The following is a 17,726-nucleotide window of genomic DNA, read 5'->3' on the forward strand; positions in this document are numbered from 1 at the left end:
TGCATCCCAAAATCCAAGTAAATCGTGTATAAACAGATCAAAGCTGATCATTATACTACCTAAAAGAAATTAACTCGTGTACAAGCCTCTGATTTTGCACTAAATTATTGGTTTCTTTTTATTTATTCATTTATTTATTTATTTATTTTTTAATTAAAGATACAGGTAATAACGTGCTGTGTCTGAGAGATCTTCACCACCTCCAACAGAAACTCGGAATCTCCCGCCTCGCCCAAAACGCGATAAGGTTAGTCATTTCATAAAGAGATCCCGTGAATGAAACAAACAAAAAACGGTTGAAACGGCAAGGTGCCAGAATTACATCAACAGGCGACAATGAATATTAATCAATCACCCGTCAGCACTTTATTTTGCTTGGTTTCGTCTGCACCCCTCCGTGCACGCTAATTAAGATGGCCGGTTTCCACTTGTCTAACAACGTCTTCTGAAAAGTCCAAATTGAGAGAAATACATTGAACAGTTCTTACAAGATTTTATCAATTGCATAGCCTAATAACCAGACTTCCTCCAGCAGGTGGCACCAGAGCTTCAGTGAATCTCCAGAACAGAGCCATGAGCCTGTTACTATCCAGGTCTCCAGGAAGGGTGGACAAATCCAACCGGTGTTCCAACCTGACAACGAGAAAGAATTCAATTATAAGTGGATGTAATGACAAACAATAATAATAATAATAATAATAATAATAATGTGAATTTATATGTCTACTGGGCTATAAGATATTCCTGGAGCGTGGAAGCCAGAAACAGCAGCAGGACTTTGCCGGATTGCTCACTCACTCTTAATGAGCCGATGAGTCTCTAATTAACAGGTAAAATGGCGGTCAGGATCTTCACACGCTTCCTAACAGAAGGTCTACCTTTAGAAACACTGATGATCATTCACGCTCTTCCTTTATAACTAACGGTCTGGTTTAACAACACTGTAAACTAACTGCATTGTTCAACATAATAACGCTCCAAATCTTCATTATTCCCCAATATCTATATAAATACACTGACCTACCATAGAGCGCTACATTCTCTTGTCGCCATTTTACACAGCAGCGCCTCTTCTCCTCCTCCTCCTCTCCTGCAGGTTTTTCCTGCACTCACGTGACTGAAATACTGTGCGCCGATCGGCTAGGTATCACCCCAGACTCAATTACCTGGATGCTAAACTAGTAAAAAATTGCAAACTGAATTCCATGAATTGTTGTTGTTTTTGTGCGTGATATCTAAAACCGAATCTAAATTTTCGAACGCTGAAAATATTTGAATATAGATGCGTGATTAGTTTTTTTTAAATTCCCCCCCAAAAAAAACAAAAAAAATTTTTGTTTATTACCAAATAATATATATCGGTGATATGAAATGTAAAGCTTTGTAAAATTCCAATCTTGTGCTTTTGAGGTTTTTACACTTTGCGATTTCTCTTTACCATGACAAGCAGCGATTTATTTACAATTTATTATCTTCGAGAGAGAGGGGGAAAAGAGAAGCTGCCGAGGGAAGGACTGTTTATAGCTGCTGTAACTTAAACGGACGCTCCACAACATTAAATGTAACTATAAACATATATATCGTGTGTCGTCCTTTTAAATTTTTTTAATGGTAATCGTTGGTAATTTGCTGCGATGTAAGAGGAGTGAAACACTTGGGGATATGCTGAGATAGGAACGCTACCTGGTATGGCCATGATTTATTCTTCGCGTATCAAGAAAACACGAGTTTTCATTTATTTAAGTGCAAGCAGCAGTTTGGAAGCAGTTTGGGGGAAACGACTTAAGGATCACAATCTGTTTCATAAGCTAGAAAGAAAGAGAGAGAGAGAGAGTGTGTATATACACACACACACACACCACATCTGTGGGGGAAAATACTCACGCGAGGTCCAATTTGGTTGATTGCTTCATATCTCTGGCAATTTATCAAGGTGTGTGTGTGTGTGTGTGTGTGTGTGTGTGTGTGTGTGTGTGTGGGTGGTGGGGGTGGGCGTATGCACATGAACAGCCCAAACACATCCACACACACAAAACTATTTGTCCTTGGAGGAGCTGTCACTTTTTCCAGATTGGGATAACTAGTGTTTTTTTGTGGATAAGAACCAAGCGCGCGCACACACACACACACACACACACATACGTGCATGCACACAAACAAAAAACAAAACAATTTTTAAAAGTTGAACAAACTGTGAATACAGTCAGATTGTTGTCGATACAAATGACATTAGCAGTTAAAAATACTTTTCACTTCAGCAAGGAACCTAAGAAGAAACAAAACATTTCAAGAAATCTGGAACTGATGGAAATTTCTCAGGAATTGGACCTAAACTCTTACTGAATCACGGTTTGGGGCTGTTTTTGTGGCTCTGAATATTTTAGACCAAAAGCTGGACGCCTTCCCGGAGGTTCAGAGTTGAGGTGAAACTTTCAGCAAGGTTCACTTCAACCCGCAAATCAGTGTTTGGTAATGAATATCGTTTCATGGTTGAAATAAAGCTGTATATTATTCCTTTTAAAATAATATATTTAAATTAGGACGTGACTGCGTGTGTTTTCCTTCCAGTTATAATTACGATTTTTTGCTAGTTTAACTTACTGAAAACAACCTCCACACACAGGAGAGTTTTCCACGGTGAGGCTCTGACGCTTGACATTCAGTACGTACTGATCAGAGACAAGCGTTTTACTCCTGAGCCACAAACTCGTCTGGTCTGTGTTTGGAGTTTCTTTACAGGTGGTTGAGTCGTAGTGAGCGTGAGCTGTAACGAGGAGGATAAGTGTTTTGGTAAGTGCTGGTTACATGTCAGCTCCAGTAGCTCACCTGGTAAGTGCTGAGTGAGTGTGTGTGTGTGTGAGAGAGAGAGGGGGGAACACAGTTCAAGGCTTCTGTCAGATTTAGTTTGTGATGTCTCCTTATATTAACTGCGACAGTAGGTGGTATAAAGTGAAACATAAACCTTGTGAGGAAGGCAGGTGTTCTGTGTGGACTGCTGGGTCAGCGGGTAAAGTCTGTACCTGGTTCAGGAAGCGGAACAGCGTTTGAGTCCAGGCTGAGGTGAGTGAGAAATGTGTTAAGAATTTCTGCTGGGTGTTTTTAGAACTTATGTCTCTGTTCAGGTGAAGCAGTATGAAGGTGTAATGGAAAGAGAGTGATGTAAGAGACTCTGTAGCTCAATTGGTTGAGTGGTTGCTTCTGTGGATCAGAAGCTGCTTGGATCAAAACCCAACAAGAGTCTGGAGAAAGGGGGTAAGAAGGGAACAGTGGTGGTTGTAGGGTGCAGGATAGGAAGGGAACAGTGGTGGTAGTGGGTGGAGTGTGCAGGAACAGTGGTGGTAGTGGGTGGAGTGTGCAGGAACAGTGGTGGTAGTGGGTGGAGTGTGCAGGAACAGTGGTGGTAGTGGGTGGAGTGTGCAGGAACAGTGGTGGTAGTGGGTGGAGTGTGCAGGAACAGTGGTGGTAGTGGGTGGAGTGTGCAGGAACAGTGGTGGTAGTGGGTGGAGTGTGCAGGAACAGTGGTGGTAGTGGGTGGAGTGTGCAGGAACAGTGGTGGTAGTGGGTGGAGTGTGCAGGAACAGTGGTGGTAGTGGGTGGAGTGTGCAGGAACAGTGGTGGTAGTGGGTGGAGTGTGCAGGAACAGTGGTGGTAGTGGGTGGAGTGTGCAGGAACAGTGGTGGTAGTGGGTGGAGTGTGCAGGAACAGTGGTGGTAGTGGGTGGAGTGTGCAGGATGAGGGAGATAGGTAGGTAGGTAGGAGAAGAGGTGGGTGCACATCCTGCAGTGCAAAGAGTGTGACTGAGAAATCAGGAGGATGCCCACCTAGGGGAAGAGGATGTGCACATAGAGGGGGTGGGAAGAGGTGGGTGCACAACCTACTGAGAGTGTAAAAGAGAAGACAGGAGGATGGGCACCCAGAGGAGGGGAAGAGCAGAGAGTGGGAGAGCAAATGGTAGGGTAAGTATGTACTCAAGGACAGGGGAAATTACAGGGTGAACTTTTATTTAAAAGCAGCCCTCACCTCTGCCTCCCAGCCCTCACCTCTGCCTCCCAGCCCTCACCTCTGCCTCCCAGCCCTCACCTCTGCCTCCCAGCCCTCACCTCTGCCTCCCAGCCCTCACCTCTGCCTCCCAGCCCTCACCTCTGCCTCCCAGCCCTCACCTCTGCCTCCCAGCCCTCACCTCTGCCTCCCAGCCCTCACCTCTGCCTCCCAGCCCTCACCTCTGCCTCCCAGCCCTCACCTCTGCCTCCCAGCCCTCACCTCTGCCTCCCAGCCCTCACCTCTGCCTCCCAGCCCTCACCTCTGCCTCCCAGCCCTCACCTCTGCCTCCCAGCCCTCACCTCTGCCTCCCAGCCCTCACCTCTGCCTCCCAGCCCTCACCTCTGCCTCCCAGCCCTCACCTCTGCCTCCCAGCCCTCACCTCTGCCTCCCAGCCCTCACCTCTGCCTCCCAGCCCTCACCTCTGCCTCCCAGCCCTCACCTCTGCCTCCCAGCCCTCACCTCTGCCTCCCAGCCCTCACCTCTGCCTCCCAGCCCTCACCTCTGCCTCCCAGCCCTCACCTCTGCCCTGAAGGGTGTACACTCTCCCTCCTTGATCTCTGCTCCTCCTAGACACACCACAACTAACTTGACAATCATCTACACCCTTCTACAATCCCCTTTCCTAATCCTCTCCTTTAGACCCACCCTAGTCCTCCACCCCTTCCTGGTCTGCACTCCACCACTCCTACAACTAACTTGACAATCCTCCAACTCATCCTGAGCTCACAGCCAATCATCTACCCCCTCACCCTCTCTTTTAGACCCACCCTAATCCTCCACACATTCCTGGGCTGCACTCCACTACTTCTACTCCATCTACATCTACCCCCTCAATCCTATTCTTCCACCTATCTCCCAAGCTACACACACAACATCTGCAATTTCTAGAGAACCACACCCACCTACCTCCACCTCCAAACTCCAGCCAAGTACTCCATTTGGGGTTTGATCCAAGCACCTCCTGCTCCACAGCCATGATGACTTAGCCAACTGAGCCACAGAGGCCTACACACCACGCCCTCCGTCACACCTTCATAGCACCACTTTTGATTCTTGAACCTGCCAAAAGGTGCCTTAGAACCTGAAAAAACACACCACAAACATGAACTCTAACCACTACACCACCAAGCAACAGAAGCTACACACGTGTGTTGGACTTTTGTCATCACAAATCACGTCATGAGGCTGCAGGATTTTTTTTTTTGTCTTAAACCAGCCAAAAGGTGGAAGAGAACCCACACCTTCTGGAACACCATCATTGGCATGAACTGTAACCACTACACCACCAAGAGACAGAAACTACACCCGTGTGGTGGGCTTTTGTCATCATAAATCACCACACCACAGAAGGAACAGGTGCATAATGCTAATGAGAAGAAACCTGGACCTGACACTGATCCGAGGAATGTTAGATGAGCGTGAGTGTCAGTGTTGTGGTTACTGAACCTTCTGGTTCTAATCTGTGTTTTGGCAGGTTTAAGAATAAAAAGTGGCGCTGTAGCAGTATGAAGACGGCGGTGTGTACACACTGTGTATAAAAACCTCTCACCCACACTGGTCACTCACCCTCCCCCGCCTTCCTCATTCTCCTCATTCTCTCAGACAGGTCTCTTTAAAAAGACTCCTGCTTAAGGAGTCCATGGTAGCTTCCCTGGTCCCAGATGTCTTTGGTTTTATGCTAATGAGGTAGACCCTGATTGGAGGCCAGGCCTAATTATTTGTTCCTTGTTATCCTGTGATTTTATTCTCACTACTTAGTAATTTAAATAGCACACGGAGATCATTATTCCGTAAATGAAATCACGAAGACACAGAGGGAAAAACAAATAAAACGATATTCGAATATAAAATCTTTTGAAAAATATGGAGAATTGTGGAGGCCGTGTGGTCATGTGGTTCCTTCTTATCATTATTTAGATCTGAATTTGTTCTCTCAGTTCAGTCATTTTTATTGCGTATTCACCTACAGCCCTGAAGCTCCAGAACCTCACAGCTGAGAACTGGATGTAGTAGAGAACCTAACGGAACCTTTCTTCTGATACAATCCGTGTTTTCCTAAAATACATTCCAGTGCTGCAGGGATTAACTGAGTTAATAATCACAATTAATCACAATAAAGCAGCAAACTGCAATAATCAAAGACAGATCCTGTTAATAATAATAATAATAATAGTAGTACATCTTTGTGTATCACTTAATCAGATAATACATGTTCAAAATAGTGATTAATTGATCATCCTTAATGAATTATATGGAAATCTATGAGAATTAACACAAGATTAAAAAGTATATTAAAGTACAAAGCTAGATACATTGTGTAATACTCTAACCAGACCAGCAGGAGGCGACACAGCACCTTTACACAAACAAACAGTGATGTACATCAGTGTATATGTATGTGAGTGAGAGTGTGTGTGTTAACCTCACCATCTGAAGTGTTGAAAAATCACTCAGAATGCCTGTCAGAAATGTTAAAGTATGAGCATCAGCTCTGCACAGCTGTACTGTCACCTGATTGCAGCTCAGGTGAAGCAATAACCGCAAGCTTTCATTGGCCAAGGCAGATCACTCACTGTTAACCTGGCTCACTCACACTGACGCCGTGTATTTGCTCTTGAAAACAAAGCACAGATGAACTCACCACTGAGCAAGGTGCACACTCTCAGTAATCAGCACTCTCCCAGCTGTGTCGTGTGAGCCCATCGCTCAGACGTCTCCACACACGCGTACTATATTTACAATCATGTCCGGTCACCTGCGGGATTAGAACACAAGCAGCCACTTCCGTCCGATGTCAATGGCTGTAGCGGACAAATCGGGCTCGTTGACTTCCTTTCCATGTTGAACTTGTTATTGCTGAGGTGAACTGTTCCTCAATTCCTAATTCAGTGTACAGATGAAAAAGGTGCAGTGGAAAGTCTGTGTTCCAGGACCCCTGGACTGATCCTGAGCTCAAGACTGATTACATAATGAGAATCTTTATTTTAGCAGAGTAACAGTATTAGTATTATACTCATTCTACTGAACAGACATATTTCCACTACAAGTGGGCTTTGATTATAAACGGTTAGAAAACTGGCAATAAAACATTGAAAACATTAGGCTTAATGGTCGTGTGTAATGTTTCTGTAGAAGACAAGCAGTAGAAATAAGGGAAGACCGCTGTGCAGGGAGAAACAGGGACCTTCGGATAATATAAACAAACAAACGTCCTACAACACTCAAAGTGCGCACTCATCTTTCAGAGGCAGATTCCAGCAGATGGCGTCACAGGTTTGAACAGGAAAGAGGAAATTAATATATATTAATATATATCTATATATATATATTTTTCTAAATCAGATTTGTGCAATATTCTTAGATGTCGGCACCACAATGGCCTCTACGGGAGCAGGGTCGGAGAAGGTTACTCTCAGCTCTTTGCAGACAATATTTAGTTCTAATTGTCTACTGCTGACGGATCTGATATTCATAGCCTGTTCCCAACATGGTGTATCATGAGGACAGTCGTGGCCGTGGAAAAAAGCCTTATGGAAGTCGTCGAGACGCAACTCTCTGTTCGGTTTTATTGTCTGGTGAAGTCTGATGCCTTCGTGGTCCTGAAACACGACGCAATGCAGACTGGGGTTACCCGCTGTGATGCTGATCAGAATCTGACTGCCTTCGACCAGAAGTCCTGCGCTTTTCTTCAGCATGAGCGGCAACGTGTCCATCGCTGAAATAGCAAACAGCAGATTGCGTTTGAGTTCAGGTTCAAGAACACCCAGCTGGCTCAGTTCCACTTTCGTCTCTAGGAGATATTTAGTTTCCAGGGAGGGGAAAAAGAACTCCTTTCTGTAGTGAATACAGAAATAATGACACCCGCGTTAGATTTGTTTCCTGTGTGCTTTTTACAGCGCCCTCCGATAATATTGGCACCCTTGGTAAATATGAGCATCTTTTGTTTAAAAAGGTTCACAAGAATAAATACGCTGCTCTCATAGAGATCAAACAACTGCAAACATTTTGAAACTTTCTTAAATATAGGTGTGCAACAATTATTTCAATTATTCAATTGTCAATACTATGTGCTGCCTCCCTCTGCCAAGATAACAGCGCCGAGTCTTCTCCTATGACGCCTGATGAGGTCGGAGAATACGCGGCGAGGGATCTGAGAGCGTTCCTCCGTACAGAACCTCTCCAGACCCTTCACACTGCGAGGTATTTACCGAGGGTGGCAATATTAACGGAGGGCACTCTATATATATTCATCTCTTAAACAAAACACAGGTCTCGGCTGAAAACATTTGCAAGTGTGGACACCGATTAACGTTCGACATTCCAGACGTTCCAGAAAAATAACAGGAATAAGAATAGAAAACATGCTGACAAGATGTGCCGTTAGAGGAAAATGATCAATGACGGGGAGGCGTGATGCGTGAACGCTAATCAGACTTCCTGTAAACGCCGTGAAGCCGATTAGTTTCCTATAATATCACATCCAGAGTGTGTGTATATAACATTTTCTAACGAATGACATCGTACCTTTGATATATTTACAGTTACATTTACATGCCGAATCTGCATTTGCAGCTGCGCTACCGTCAGAGCTGCTGTTACAGGAAATGAATCAACGCCTTCTGACCAATCCACAAAACACAAAAGCGCTGTATAACTACGCAGTAAAACGTGTCGTTTCAACAGAAACCTGACGCGGGAGACAACTTTATATTACGCACAGAGGGACTGGTGTTGTGAAGTTTTGCCATCCAGCGACAGAAATAATCTCATGTAGAAACAAACACAACAGAGGGTTCGGTGTCTAGGATCTAGAATTTTGCGGCAAAACGTTAAGCGTATCACTCGATGCTCCACTTTTACAAAAGAATTCATTAAAACAGCGATGCGTGTGTTGAGCACGTTACGCGTCCTCATTTTTGTGTTTGATGAAGCATGAAGTAAGCTGTCAGAAACATCCTGGGACAAGGCCACAGCCGGAGTGATCGTGTAACCTGGGGACAGTGGAACGATGCAGATTTGGTGAGAAACCCCTCAGAAATGAGTGTTTTGCTGAGTCTGGATAAAGTCTGTGTGCCCTGATTTGGATATTAAACAGTACTCACACAAAGGCCATGAGGACGAGTCCTGTTTGTTCCTTCCTGCAGAACAACAGTGACATGTTTTTGCAGCTGTAAAAGTGAGACTGATGCTTTAGAAGAAGTTGAGGATGGATGCACTTACTTGTCAGAACGAGCTGAAGGCGTGAGATGAGCAGAAAACTCAACCCTGACCAGTCTTCTCCTGGTGAGATTCGTTTTCTGGCCACAGCGTTTGGTCCCGCCTCCCGGAAGAGCTACACGCGACAAGGGGCGGGGCTACCGACAACCGCGTCAGGCGAAGGGGCGGGCTTCCGCGCCGTCCGTGTTACAGATGTAGAACATGACTTCTTGTGCGACTTCCCAAAGGGAAAATAAAATTCTGCGACAATGGTGTAAAAACATTACAAACTGTATTTCATATCACTCATGTACTAGCGTTGCACATACATACAAATAATAATCATAATATTAATAATAATAATTGCACTGTGATGCAATATACACAGAGTTCTATGCTTTAGGGCAGTGGTTTTCAAAGTCGGGGCCGCCAGGGGGCGCTCGGGGGGGCCGCAATCATTTGGTGTGAAAAATAAATAAAAGTATGTTTTCTCTTTCTCACTCTGAGACAACCACACGCACGCACACACACACACACACACACACACACAATTCCTAAAGTAATGTAATGTAAAGATGTAAGATGTAATCTTTAATAAAAAAAGGGGGATATATTCAGAAGTCTGTATTTTTAATGTGTTTTAAAGACACCTTGCAAAAGGGCGGCCTCGGTCAAATGGTAATGCCATTTGGGGGGCCTCGCCCTGGGAAAGTTTGGGAACCCCTGCTTTAGGGAACAACCCTTGTGCTTAGTTTGCTGATTTTGTGAGGTGTTTAAATATCTCGTATTCCTCTCAGCGACGTCTCAAATCTGCCCAACTGCGTAAAAGTAGGTGTGTTGGTGTGTTGGTGTGTGTGGACCGTTGACGGTAAAGTGATGATTATAAACACACACCTGCATGATGACTCGGGGATTCTGAGAAACAAACTCACACATGTGTGTGTGTGTGTGTGTGTGTGTGTTTTTAAAACGCCGCTGATTCACACACCGACGAGAGAAAGGAGGAGACGCCACGGCACACAGGTGAGCCGTTCGGGTGACCTTCACTACGTTATTAGATGAATTCTATCCTATTTATTGATTTAAACAGAGCTGTCGAGTCTGCACCAGACAGCGATGTGCTCACGCCGTGTCTTCTCCTCATATCCTCCGATCAGGAGCGTCACCTCCGTGTCATGGCGACGTCCGTGTCTTCATCGGGGAGTAAAGATCTGGGGCTCAGGAGTGCATCGCTGCTCGGCAAAACGTCGTCGATCTCCATCATGAGTGAGATGTAAGAGCCCATTTCCTTGTATTTCCTTCCTCTCAGTAGAACTAACGCTGATCCTAACAGAGCCTGAAGCTGTCAGAAAATGATGCGAGAGCTGTTTAACTGCGTGTTGATTACAGTCTGAAGGAACCGAATTCAAAAGGGTTTGATCCAGACGTCACTAGTTTAATAAAGCTGGAAAGCGTGAGCATGCTGATGCTAACGGTTCGATGAAAGAGATACGTACACATGTTCGCCTGACATTTGAATGTGACTTTTTATGTATTCACATGGAAATTTCCGAAGATGCAAGACTTTTGAGAACTGTTGTGTTACAGGAAAGTCTGGCTAGTGTTTGAAAATGAAGTACAGTATACTGCTTTTAACTCGTTTAAAAAAAAAATAAGTATTTGAAAACAGCGTCTGGACGACGGTTAGCCGTCTCAGCCGTCGTGATGGATGCGATTCTGACATTTTTCACTAAAAGGACTTCACTTTTACGTGATTTTGCGCTCCCGGGGTGTGTTCAGCTCGTAGGTCATGGCGGCTGGGTGAAAAGAAAGCGTCCTTGTTATTGTTTCTGAAAAATAAAAGGTGTGTTTAGGAGACAGAAAGCGAGGACCACGTGGTGGATGAATGTGTTTACGTTAAATATCATTAACCTTCATCACAGCTCCAAGGCATCAGCAGCAGGAGACGAGCGGATTCTCACCGGTTTATACGACACAGTTATGTCGCTGTTCTCTCTCTCTCTTTTTTTTTAGAAAAAACTTCACCGTGCCGTGTTTGGATTTGGACACGTTCCTCTCAGCGAAGGTGAAACTGCGCCAAGAAGGCTTTCTGGATTCCAACATGAAGACCTGCTTGGATTTTGCGATCCAGACGCTGGAGAAATTCCCTGCCTCGAAACGCCGTGACGTCTCTCTCACCTTTGAAGGAGAGAGGCAGCTGGTTCGGTTCACTGCAGGAAACCCCGTCCTGCTGTACGTGGTCCGTGTGGGTCAGAACGGTCGGATCCGTCGTCTCAGAGCCAGCTGGAGCTGAGGATCGTGTGCGGTGAGCTTCAGATTACTTACACTACCCAGCAGCCTCAGCGCAGCCTTTTCGTCTGCCCTCGCCGACGAGTGTGCTTCAGCAAAACGCTGAACCTGGAGAAGCTCCTGGAGACCAAAACACGTCTGGAGAGAAGCGGCGAGATGAAGGAAGGCCTGCTGGCTTGTTTCCAGCACCTGCTGATCAACTACAGTCAGTTTCAGGAGGAAAACATCCGCGTCCTCATCCAGAGTGACGGAGAGCTGGTGGAGCTCGTCTGCGGACGCGACGGATACCACAGCACGCAGCACTTCGTCTTCACCGACGGACAGAATCGAGCTCACAGCCACAGGGTTCAGGACATGGAGCTGTGGGAGTACGAGTGAAGGTCGAGGGGCCAGGAGGACACTCGGGTGGACGGATGGATAGATGGATAGATAGATAGATAGATTCAATAACCGGCAGTTGTGGCGAGGAAACACAAACACGGACACAGGTAGATTCTGCGACCCCAAACAGACTCCAGATTCACGAAAGCGTCGTAGTGCAAAGGTCACGGTCAAACGGTAGAGCGAGCGTCACGCCGAACACTCTCTCTCTCCTAGTTGAGACGATCTTACCTTTACGACGCTTTTGGGAAACTTCCTCCTCCGACACGCAACTGATCGAGGAGATGAGTGCGCTACGCCACCGAGTCTCACCAGAACACCACTGAAGCGCACTGGGAACGGAGCCTTGGAGAACGGAGACATGTCCCGCCGAGCAGAGGGCGTGAAAGATGGGCGGGGCTAGAGAAGAGCCAGGATACCGACCTTATGCTACTAGATGTTGTTATATGACGCAGATGCAGTACTTCATATAAAATTACTTTCATCTTTCTACATGCATTGCATAACAATTCTATTTGTACAATCACCTGTAACTTTATAAACTCTTGTTTATGAGAAGCAGTAGACATTCTGTAAAAAACAAAAAAACAACAACAACAACAACAACAACAAACCCATCAGAAGACTTGTAAAGACATTTCCATGTTCAGTGCTGACGAAACGGTTTTTACCCTGAGACTCGATGATGTTTTCTTTTGTACGAGCAAAATAAATCAATCACTTAACACAAAGTGTCTTTTCTTCCAGCAGAAAAAGAAAACAGTACAGAGAAGAGAAGAAAGGCAGAACAGGACCAGAGAATAAAAGAGAAGCGCAGAAGAACGCAGAACAGTACAGTACAGAACAGTACAGTACAGAACAGTACAGAGCAGAGCAGAGACGCAGGGAATGTTCAGGACAGACCAGAACAGAGAACCATAAAGTACAGAACAGAGAGACGAGCAGAACGGAGGAAAGACGGAGAGGACCGAGCAGACGAGAGCAGAACAGAAAGTCTGGGTATTATTGTGATCGTGTACCTTTAAGAACGTCCGGGCGGTTCTGCTGTGCAGGAAATGAAACCGAAAGAGAGGATATCCGGCCCTTACGCTGAGGGACACGAACACGTCTATTCACGGAACCACGACAGGGTTTAGTCGATGGACCCTGAGTGCTGCACTGATCAGTGTTTCTGTGCTTTTTATTTTCTACAGCTTTGTGTGAAGGAACTCGAAGAGCTCTGTCGCTCCTCTACACGATGTCTGGAGCACCAGAGTAAGGGTTATTTCCTCATGGCATGTTTTTCGTTGTGCGTCATACCTGTTGTTTTAAAGTTTTCCGGCCTGTATCGGGACGGTGTAAAACCTCTCTCATTTACACCGTTCCCAAACGATGCCATGATGTTTCTGCTTTTCTAGAACCTTTGATGTGCATCCTGACACGCAAGGCATACTGTCAGTGAAACAGAAGCTGAAGGAGAAGGCATGCAAGGACAACGTCCTCCTCTCCAACCTGGATATTTCCGAGCGCATGTTTAGACACAACCCTCTCGACGAAGCCATGACCCTGCAGGTCAAAAGTGAATGTCAGTGTCTGAAAATCGGCAAAGTCGGCGGCGTGATTTACACCGTGTCGGCCGAGGACGGTAAAACTCGCATCGATTGCTGCGTCTACTGCGACGGCGACGCGGTCGTGGACGCGGACGTCAAGAGCATCTATTTCAGCGTGCACTCCTGCCAGAACCAGATGAGATCCTGTTTTACAGAAGCCAAAGACGTGGTGGGGTCCAAACATCAGGCGTTAAAGATCACGTGCAACAGGTTCTCCATCACCTTCACCATCAGAGGCGTACCGGACGAGATCAAGACGATCGAAACCAAGTGCCAGTTTAAGCTGCGGTATATAACGGCGGAGGGATTGCTGGAAAGGAAGTGCTGGATGCAGAAGGAGAAAACGAACCGCCACTTGATCGCGTGTCTCGATTTTCTGATCGAGAAATATCTCAACACATCCGAGTATCCCGAATCTAACTGCAGGTTCATTTTACAGGGAAATAAAGAAATGGCAGAAATCCTTTCAGAGAGTCCATGCACTCAGCAGTACATTGTGATATGTGATGAGTATTCCAAAGTCTCCATTTATCCGCCCAAACTGAAGCTGTAGTCCCTGACACGTGTCCAACAAACTGCACATTTATGCAAATTTCCCAAATATCATCTGCATCTTCATCCACTGTTCCATGTTTATATATATATATATATATATATATATATATATATATATATATATATATAATCACAATGTCTTTGATGTCTTTGTCTAGACCATGCAACTCCTAGTGTTTTCTTACATCATAAATACACAGGTTTCATGTCCTCTAATCTCGTGTCTCTGATGTCGAGCAAGTGTATGTGTTTATATCTCGTTATACAGTATATTATACACCTACAACCCTCCTTTCAAATCTGAATAAACCCTTTGATTTCACCCAGCTGTCTTATATTTCTCTTTCCTCATTCACCGGTCGGATTAAATTTCCTTTTTTGAACTTGCAGGTCATGGAATGATGGTGTGTGTGTGTGTGTGTGTGTGTGTGTGTGTGTGTGTGTGTGTGTGTGTGTGTGTGTGTGTGTACGCACGTCCTCAATTTAAAGGTGAAGTTTCATCACTGCAAATAAAACGTTATCGTTCATAGAAAAAAAAAAAGAGACAATAAAACAAAGAATAACAGAAACTGAATTAAAATCACAATCGCGGGATATAAATCGGTCCGTTCGGGATTTCACAGCGTTTTTTTTTTCAAAAAATCAAAAACGCGTGATTTTGCTGCGGCTTTTTTCAAAATTTGTGATGCAACCTGCGGAGCCTTTTTTTTTTTTTTTAAACGGACAACTACTCGAACTGCCGAGATCGCGCTCGCACGAGATAGCTCTGCGCGCTCTTTCGGCGATGTTTGTTGGTCAACGAGACCTTTTAGCCGCACCCGTGTCCGACGCACGTGAATGGGAGAGCGCTCCGGCCGAACGCGCCTCGACCCGACTCTGCAGAAAATCTGTGGAAATTTTGAAAAACTGAAATTGCGTTAATTTCGGCATCGGCGGAACCCTGAGGGACCGTATAAGGGTAAGTGTAGGTCACACTTTCAGTGTCAGACTGTTTAAGGTCTCGGACACAGTTTCATACATTTGATTGAAAATGAATTTTAAGCCAGTTTTATTCTCCAACCAAGACCAACTAATGAGTCACTTTATCATGGATGGATTAGTAAATCCTGGGCCCATGGGCAGGAACCGACACAGGAACCTCCTCCTCACCTCTCTACACACCAACGAACCAATGTAGGGAACTCTGACCGCCCGTGCCCGCCCGTACCCGCCCCCACAAAGCGCCCTCTAATGGTCAGGGACCAGTAATCCATTACTGAACGAGTCTCCTGAAAAATAACCTGATCGGCCTCTTTAACAGACCTTCAGGAAAAAACCCTGCACATCTATCTACCACTAGATTTAGACAATATTGGGATTCCCGGAATTCTGATTCCCGTCCCTGGAACATGCCTGTTTTAATCAGAAATCCGTTACATGTAAACACCTTATTCAGAAGAGAATTCTATCTCTCTATCTATCGATGTATCTATCCATCTCTATCTATCCATCTATCTATCTAGGCTCAACATATATTTATGCATGTCTACTGTCAGTGCGTGTGTGTGTGTGTGTGTGTGTGTGTGTGTGTGAACAGCACACATAAAATATATAATAAAAGCACTGAAGGTGCTGTAAGTCTCACCATTAGTGACAAAAGGCCAGTTTCCATGGCAACCAGGAGCCTCTAAAGATGAGTGTTGATGGATGAGAGTGAGAAGGGAGTGTGTGTGTGTGCGTGCGTGTGTGTAATGGACATTAATGTGTATTAGTGTTGACGGTGTCGTGACGCTCGTCTGCTCTGCACACAAACAAATCAGTAAATCAGGAAACAGCGCAGCGACAAAAACAAAACGGACGCAGACCCCCGACGAATTTCACCAGGGAAAAATGAATCATTCAAATTCGTGAGACCCGATTGGTTTATACGACGTGGTCTGCGGCGGCCGATTTAACGGATTTGTGACCAAAGATGTTCGACGAATGGCTCGTTCGCATAAAATGTGTGTTCCGTGTGGGGAAATAAAGAAAACATGTCAAATAAAAATACATTTAACTGTATGGAATTGTTTTTATTATTATTATTTTATTGTTTTTAAACATTACACCGAAAAAGCACATCAAAACTTTAAAAAAAGAAAAAGAAAAAAAAAGAAAAAAAAGTTGTTTTTTTTTTTAACTATACAAAGAGACAGATTTACTTTAAAAATTCGATACATTAATTGAATAAAAGTTAAAAACACACCGGTACACGCGTCAGGTCTGTGAGGGCGTCGGGAAAATACGTACCGTTTACTGTTCATCGTATTTTATTACCGTCTTTTAAATTCTCTGCCTGGATAGAGTTGTTTATTTTTATTTGAATATTGAATATTAATATTTATCCCGGTTGTGACTGATCCTGGAGCTGTACAGGGCGGATTTTTACATCTTTCTCGGAAATGTTTACAAACTTACTCAGCAAGGGATATTTTAAGGAATAATTTTCCTCTTCACTTAGGGATTTTCTCTCACTTTAACTTTGAACACAATATTATTTTAAGGGATTTTTAAAAAAAAAACCCCAACAACTCATTTCAAGTTGAATCAAATCTTAATTGAACTTCAAGTTTCAATTTGAATCAAAATAACTTCATCTGTTCACAGATGTGAGCTCGCTACCGTTCTTAGCCAGCTCGTTCTTTGCTACAAGAGCTAACAGTCAAAAAAATAAAGTTGTGCTTTGTTTGCCTTGACGCCGAGAACACACCTAGCGAGTGAATATAACTAGCTAGCTAACATATCACAACCCGACTGCGCCGATGTAACTCGCTAACGAGCGTCGGTTAGCTAAACAGTCGGTCAGCTGCGGTGCGGATGTCGTTAGCTAGCAGATGAGTAAGACTAGCGACTGGCTAAGCTGTCAGACTTTAACTAATTTGCTGGAGAGGTTAAGAGATCATGTCAAGAGTTATTTTATGGATTAAAAAAAGAAAGAAGCTGGTCAGTGTAAACATAACCGTTTTTAAAAACGTACATACTCATGATAAAATTGTAAACCGTGAGAAAATGTTAAGATCATATTAACCGATACGATATTCTTACTTCAAGCATACGTTTTTAGAATAATGTGCCAAATGACGGGTACCGAATAGAACTTCCAGCTGCTGGGGCGTTATTTTATATATATAAAATATACATGATATTGTATAATCCTGTAATCCTCTCCCCCCCCTCTCTCCGTTCTCCAGATACACGTTTTTAACCGTAAAAATTCCCCATCAGCGTGAAAGAAAGCAGCGAGTGGACTGTAATATTTTCTAGCTAGCTAAACACTGCTCTCTCGCAGCACTTAGCTAGCTAGCTAGCGTTAATGCTAGGTTTCATTCTGCATTTTTGAACACCTCATTTTTTAAATTTTATTTCCAAGCTAGCTAGCTGTTCATCTTTTGTTTTGTTTTTTCCAATGAAACCCCATCACTGTATCTCTAGCTAGCTTCGTTTAAAGACAAGCAAGCTAACATTTCCAATGACCAAAAACTTATTTTTTAAAAATACCAATTTCTTTCCGGTAAACAATTATGACGTCTACGTTATATGGTCTGAACTTCCTGTAACCACGTGGCTGATTTCAGGCAAAAGCTAAAGTTGTACTTGGTTTGTCTGTAAGCTGAGATGCTAGCAAGCAAGCAAATATGACTGGCTAGCTTATGTAAC

The 17,726-nt window shown here is 44.4% G+C and overlaps 3 protein-coding genes across 5 annotated transcripts in view; 1 reads left to right on the forward strand and 2 right to left on the reverse strand.

Annotated features, from left to right (window-relative positions):
- Positions 1-341: 341 nt before the first annotated feature.
- Positions 342-5,017, reverse strand: LOC124627740 (putative proline-rich protein 21). Its single transcript, XM_053678982.1, has 4 exons — positions 4,948-5,017; positions 4,541-4,607; positions 2,963-3,967; positions 342-633 (listed from the first exon to the last, which is right to left on the reverse strand). Exons 1-3 carry the CDS (start codon positions 5,015-5,017, stop codon positions 3,100-3,102), a joined length of 1,005 nt encoding a protein of 334 aa, XP_053534957.1. The 3' UTR covers positions 342-633; positions 2,963-3,099.
- Positions 5,018-9,236: 4,219 nt separating this feature from the next.
- Positions 9,237-14,373, forward strand: LOC108263195 (uncharacterized). The gene is made up of 4 exons (XM_047154460.2): positions 9,237-10,260; positions 10,395-10,510; positions 11,251-13,161; positions 13,305-14,373. The coding sequence occupies exons 3-4, from the start codon at positions 13,145-13,147 to the stop codon at positions 14,047-14,049; spliced, it is 762 nt and encodes a 253-aa protein (XP_047010416.1). The 5' UTR covers positions 9,237-10,260; positions 10,395-10,510; positions 11,251-13,144; the 3' UTR covers positions 14,050-14,373.
- Positions 14,374-16,077: 1,704 nt separating this feature from the next.
- sertad4 (SERTA domain containing 4) overlaps positions 16,078-17,726 on the reverse strand; it is a 10,279-nt gene continuing 8,630 nt past the window's right edge. For all 3 annotated transcript variants that reach the window (XM_017463752.3, XM_017463754.3, XM_053679249.1), the window contains one exon: positions 16,078-17,726. This exon is cut by the window's right edge and continues 1,798 nt beyond it. The gene's annotated coding sequence lies outside the window, so the exon portion shown is untranslated.

The sequence above is a fragment of the Ictalurus punctatus genome, chromosome 3 (genome assembly GCF_001660625.3).
Source record: "Ictalurus punctatus breed USDA103 chromosome 3, Coco_2.0, whole genome shotgun sequence".
Classification (NCBI taxonomy): domain Eukaryota; kingdom Metazoa; phylum Chordata; class Actinopteri; order Siluriformes; family Ictaluridae; genus Ictalurus; species Ictalurus punctatus.

Bases quoted from the DNA above. Each gene is read 5' to 3' on its own strand.
- LOC124627740 (XM_053678982.1), bottom strand. From the start codon at position 5,017: ATGGCTGTGGAGCAGGAGGTGCTTGGATCAAACCCCAAATGGAGTACT. The intron at 4,608-4,947 runs GTAGGTGGGTGT...TGGTGTGTCTAG, and splicing joins GCTGGAGTTTGGAGGTGGAG to GAGGAGCAGAGATCAAGGAG. The intron at 3,968-4,540 runs GTGAGGGCTGGG...CCTGTCCTTGAG, and splicing joins GTGAGGGCTGGGAGGCAGAG to TACATACTTACCCTACCATT.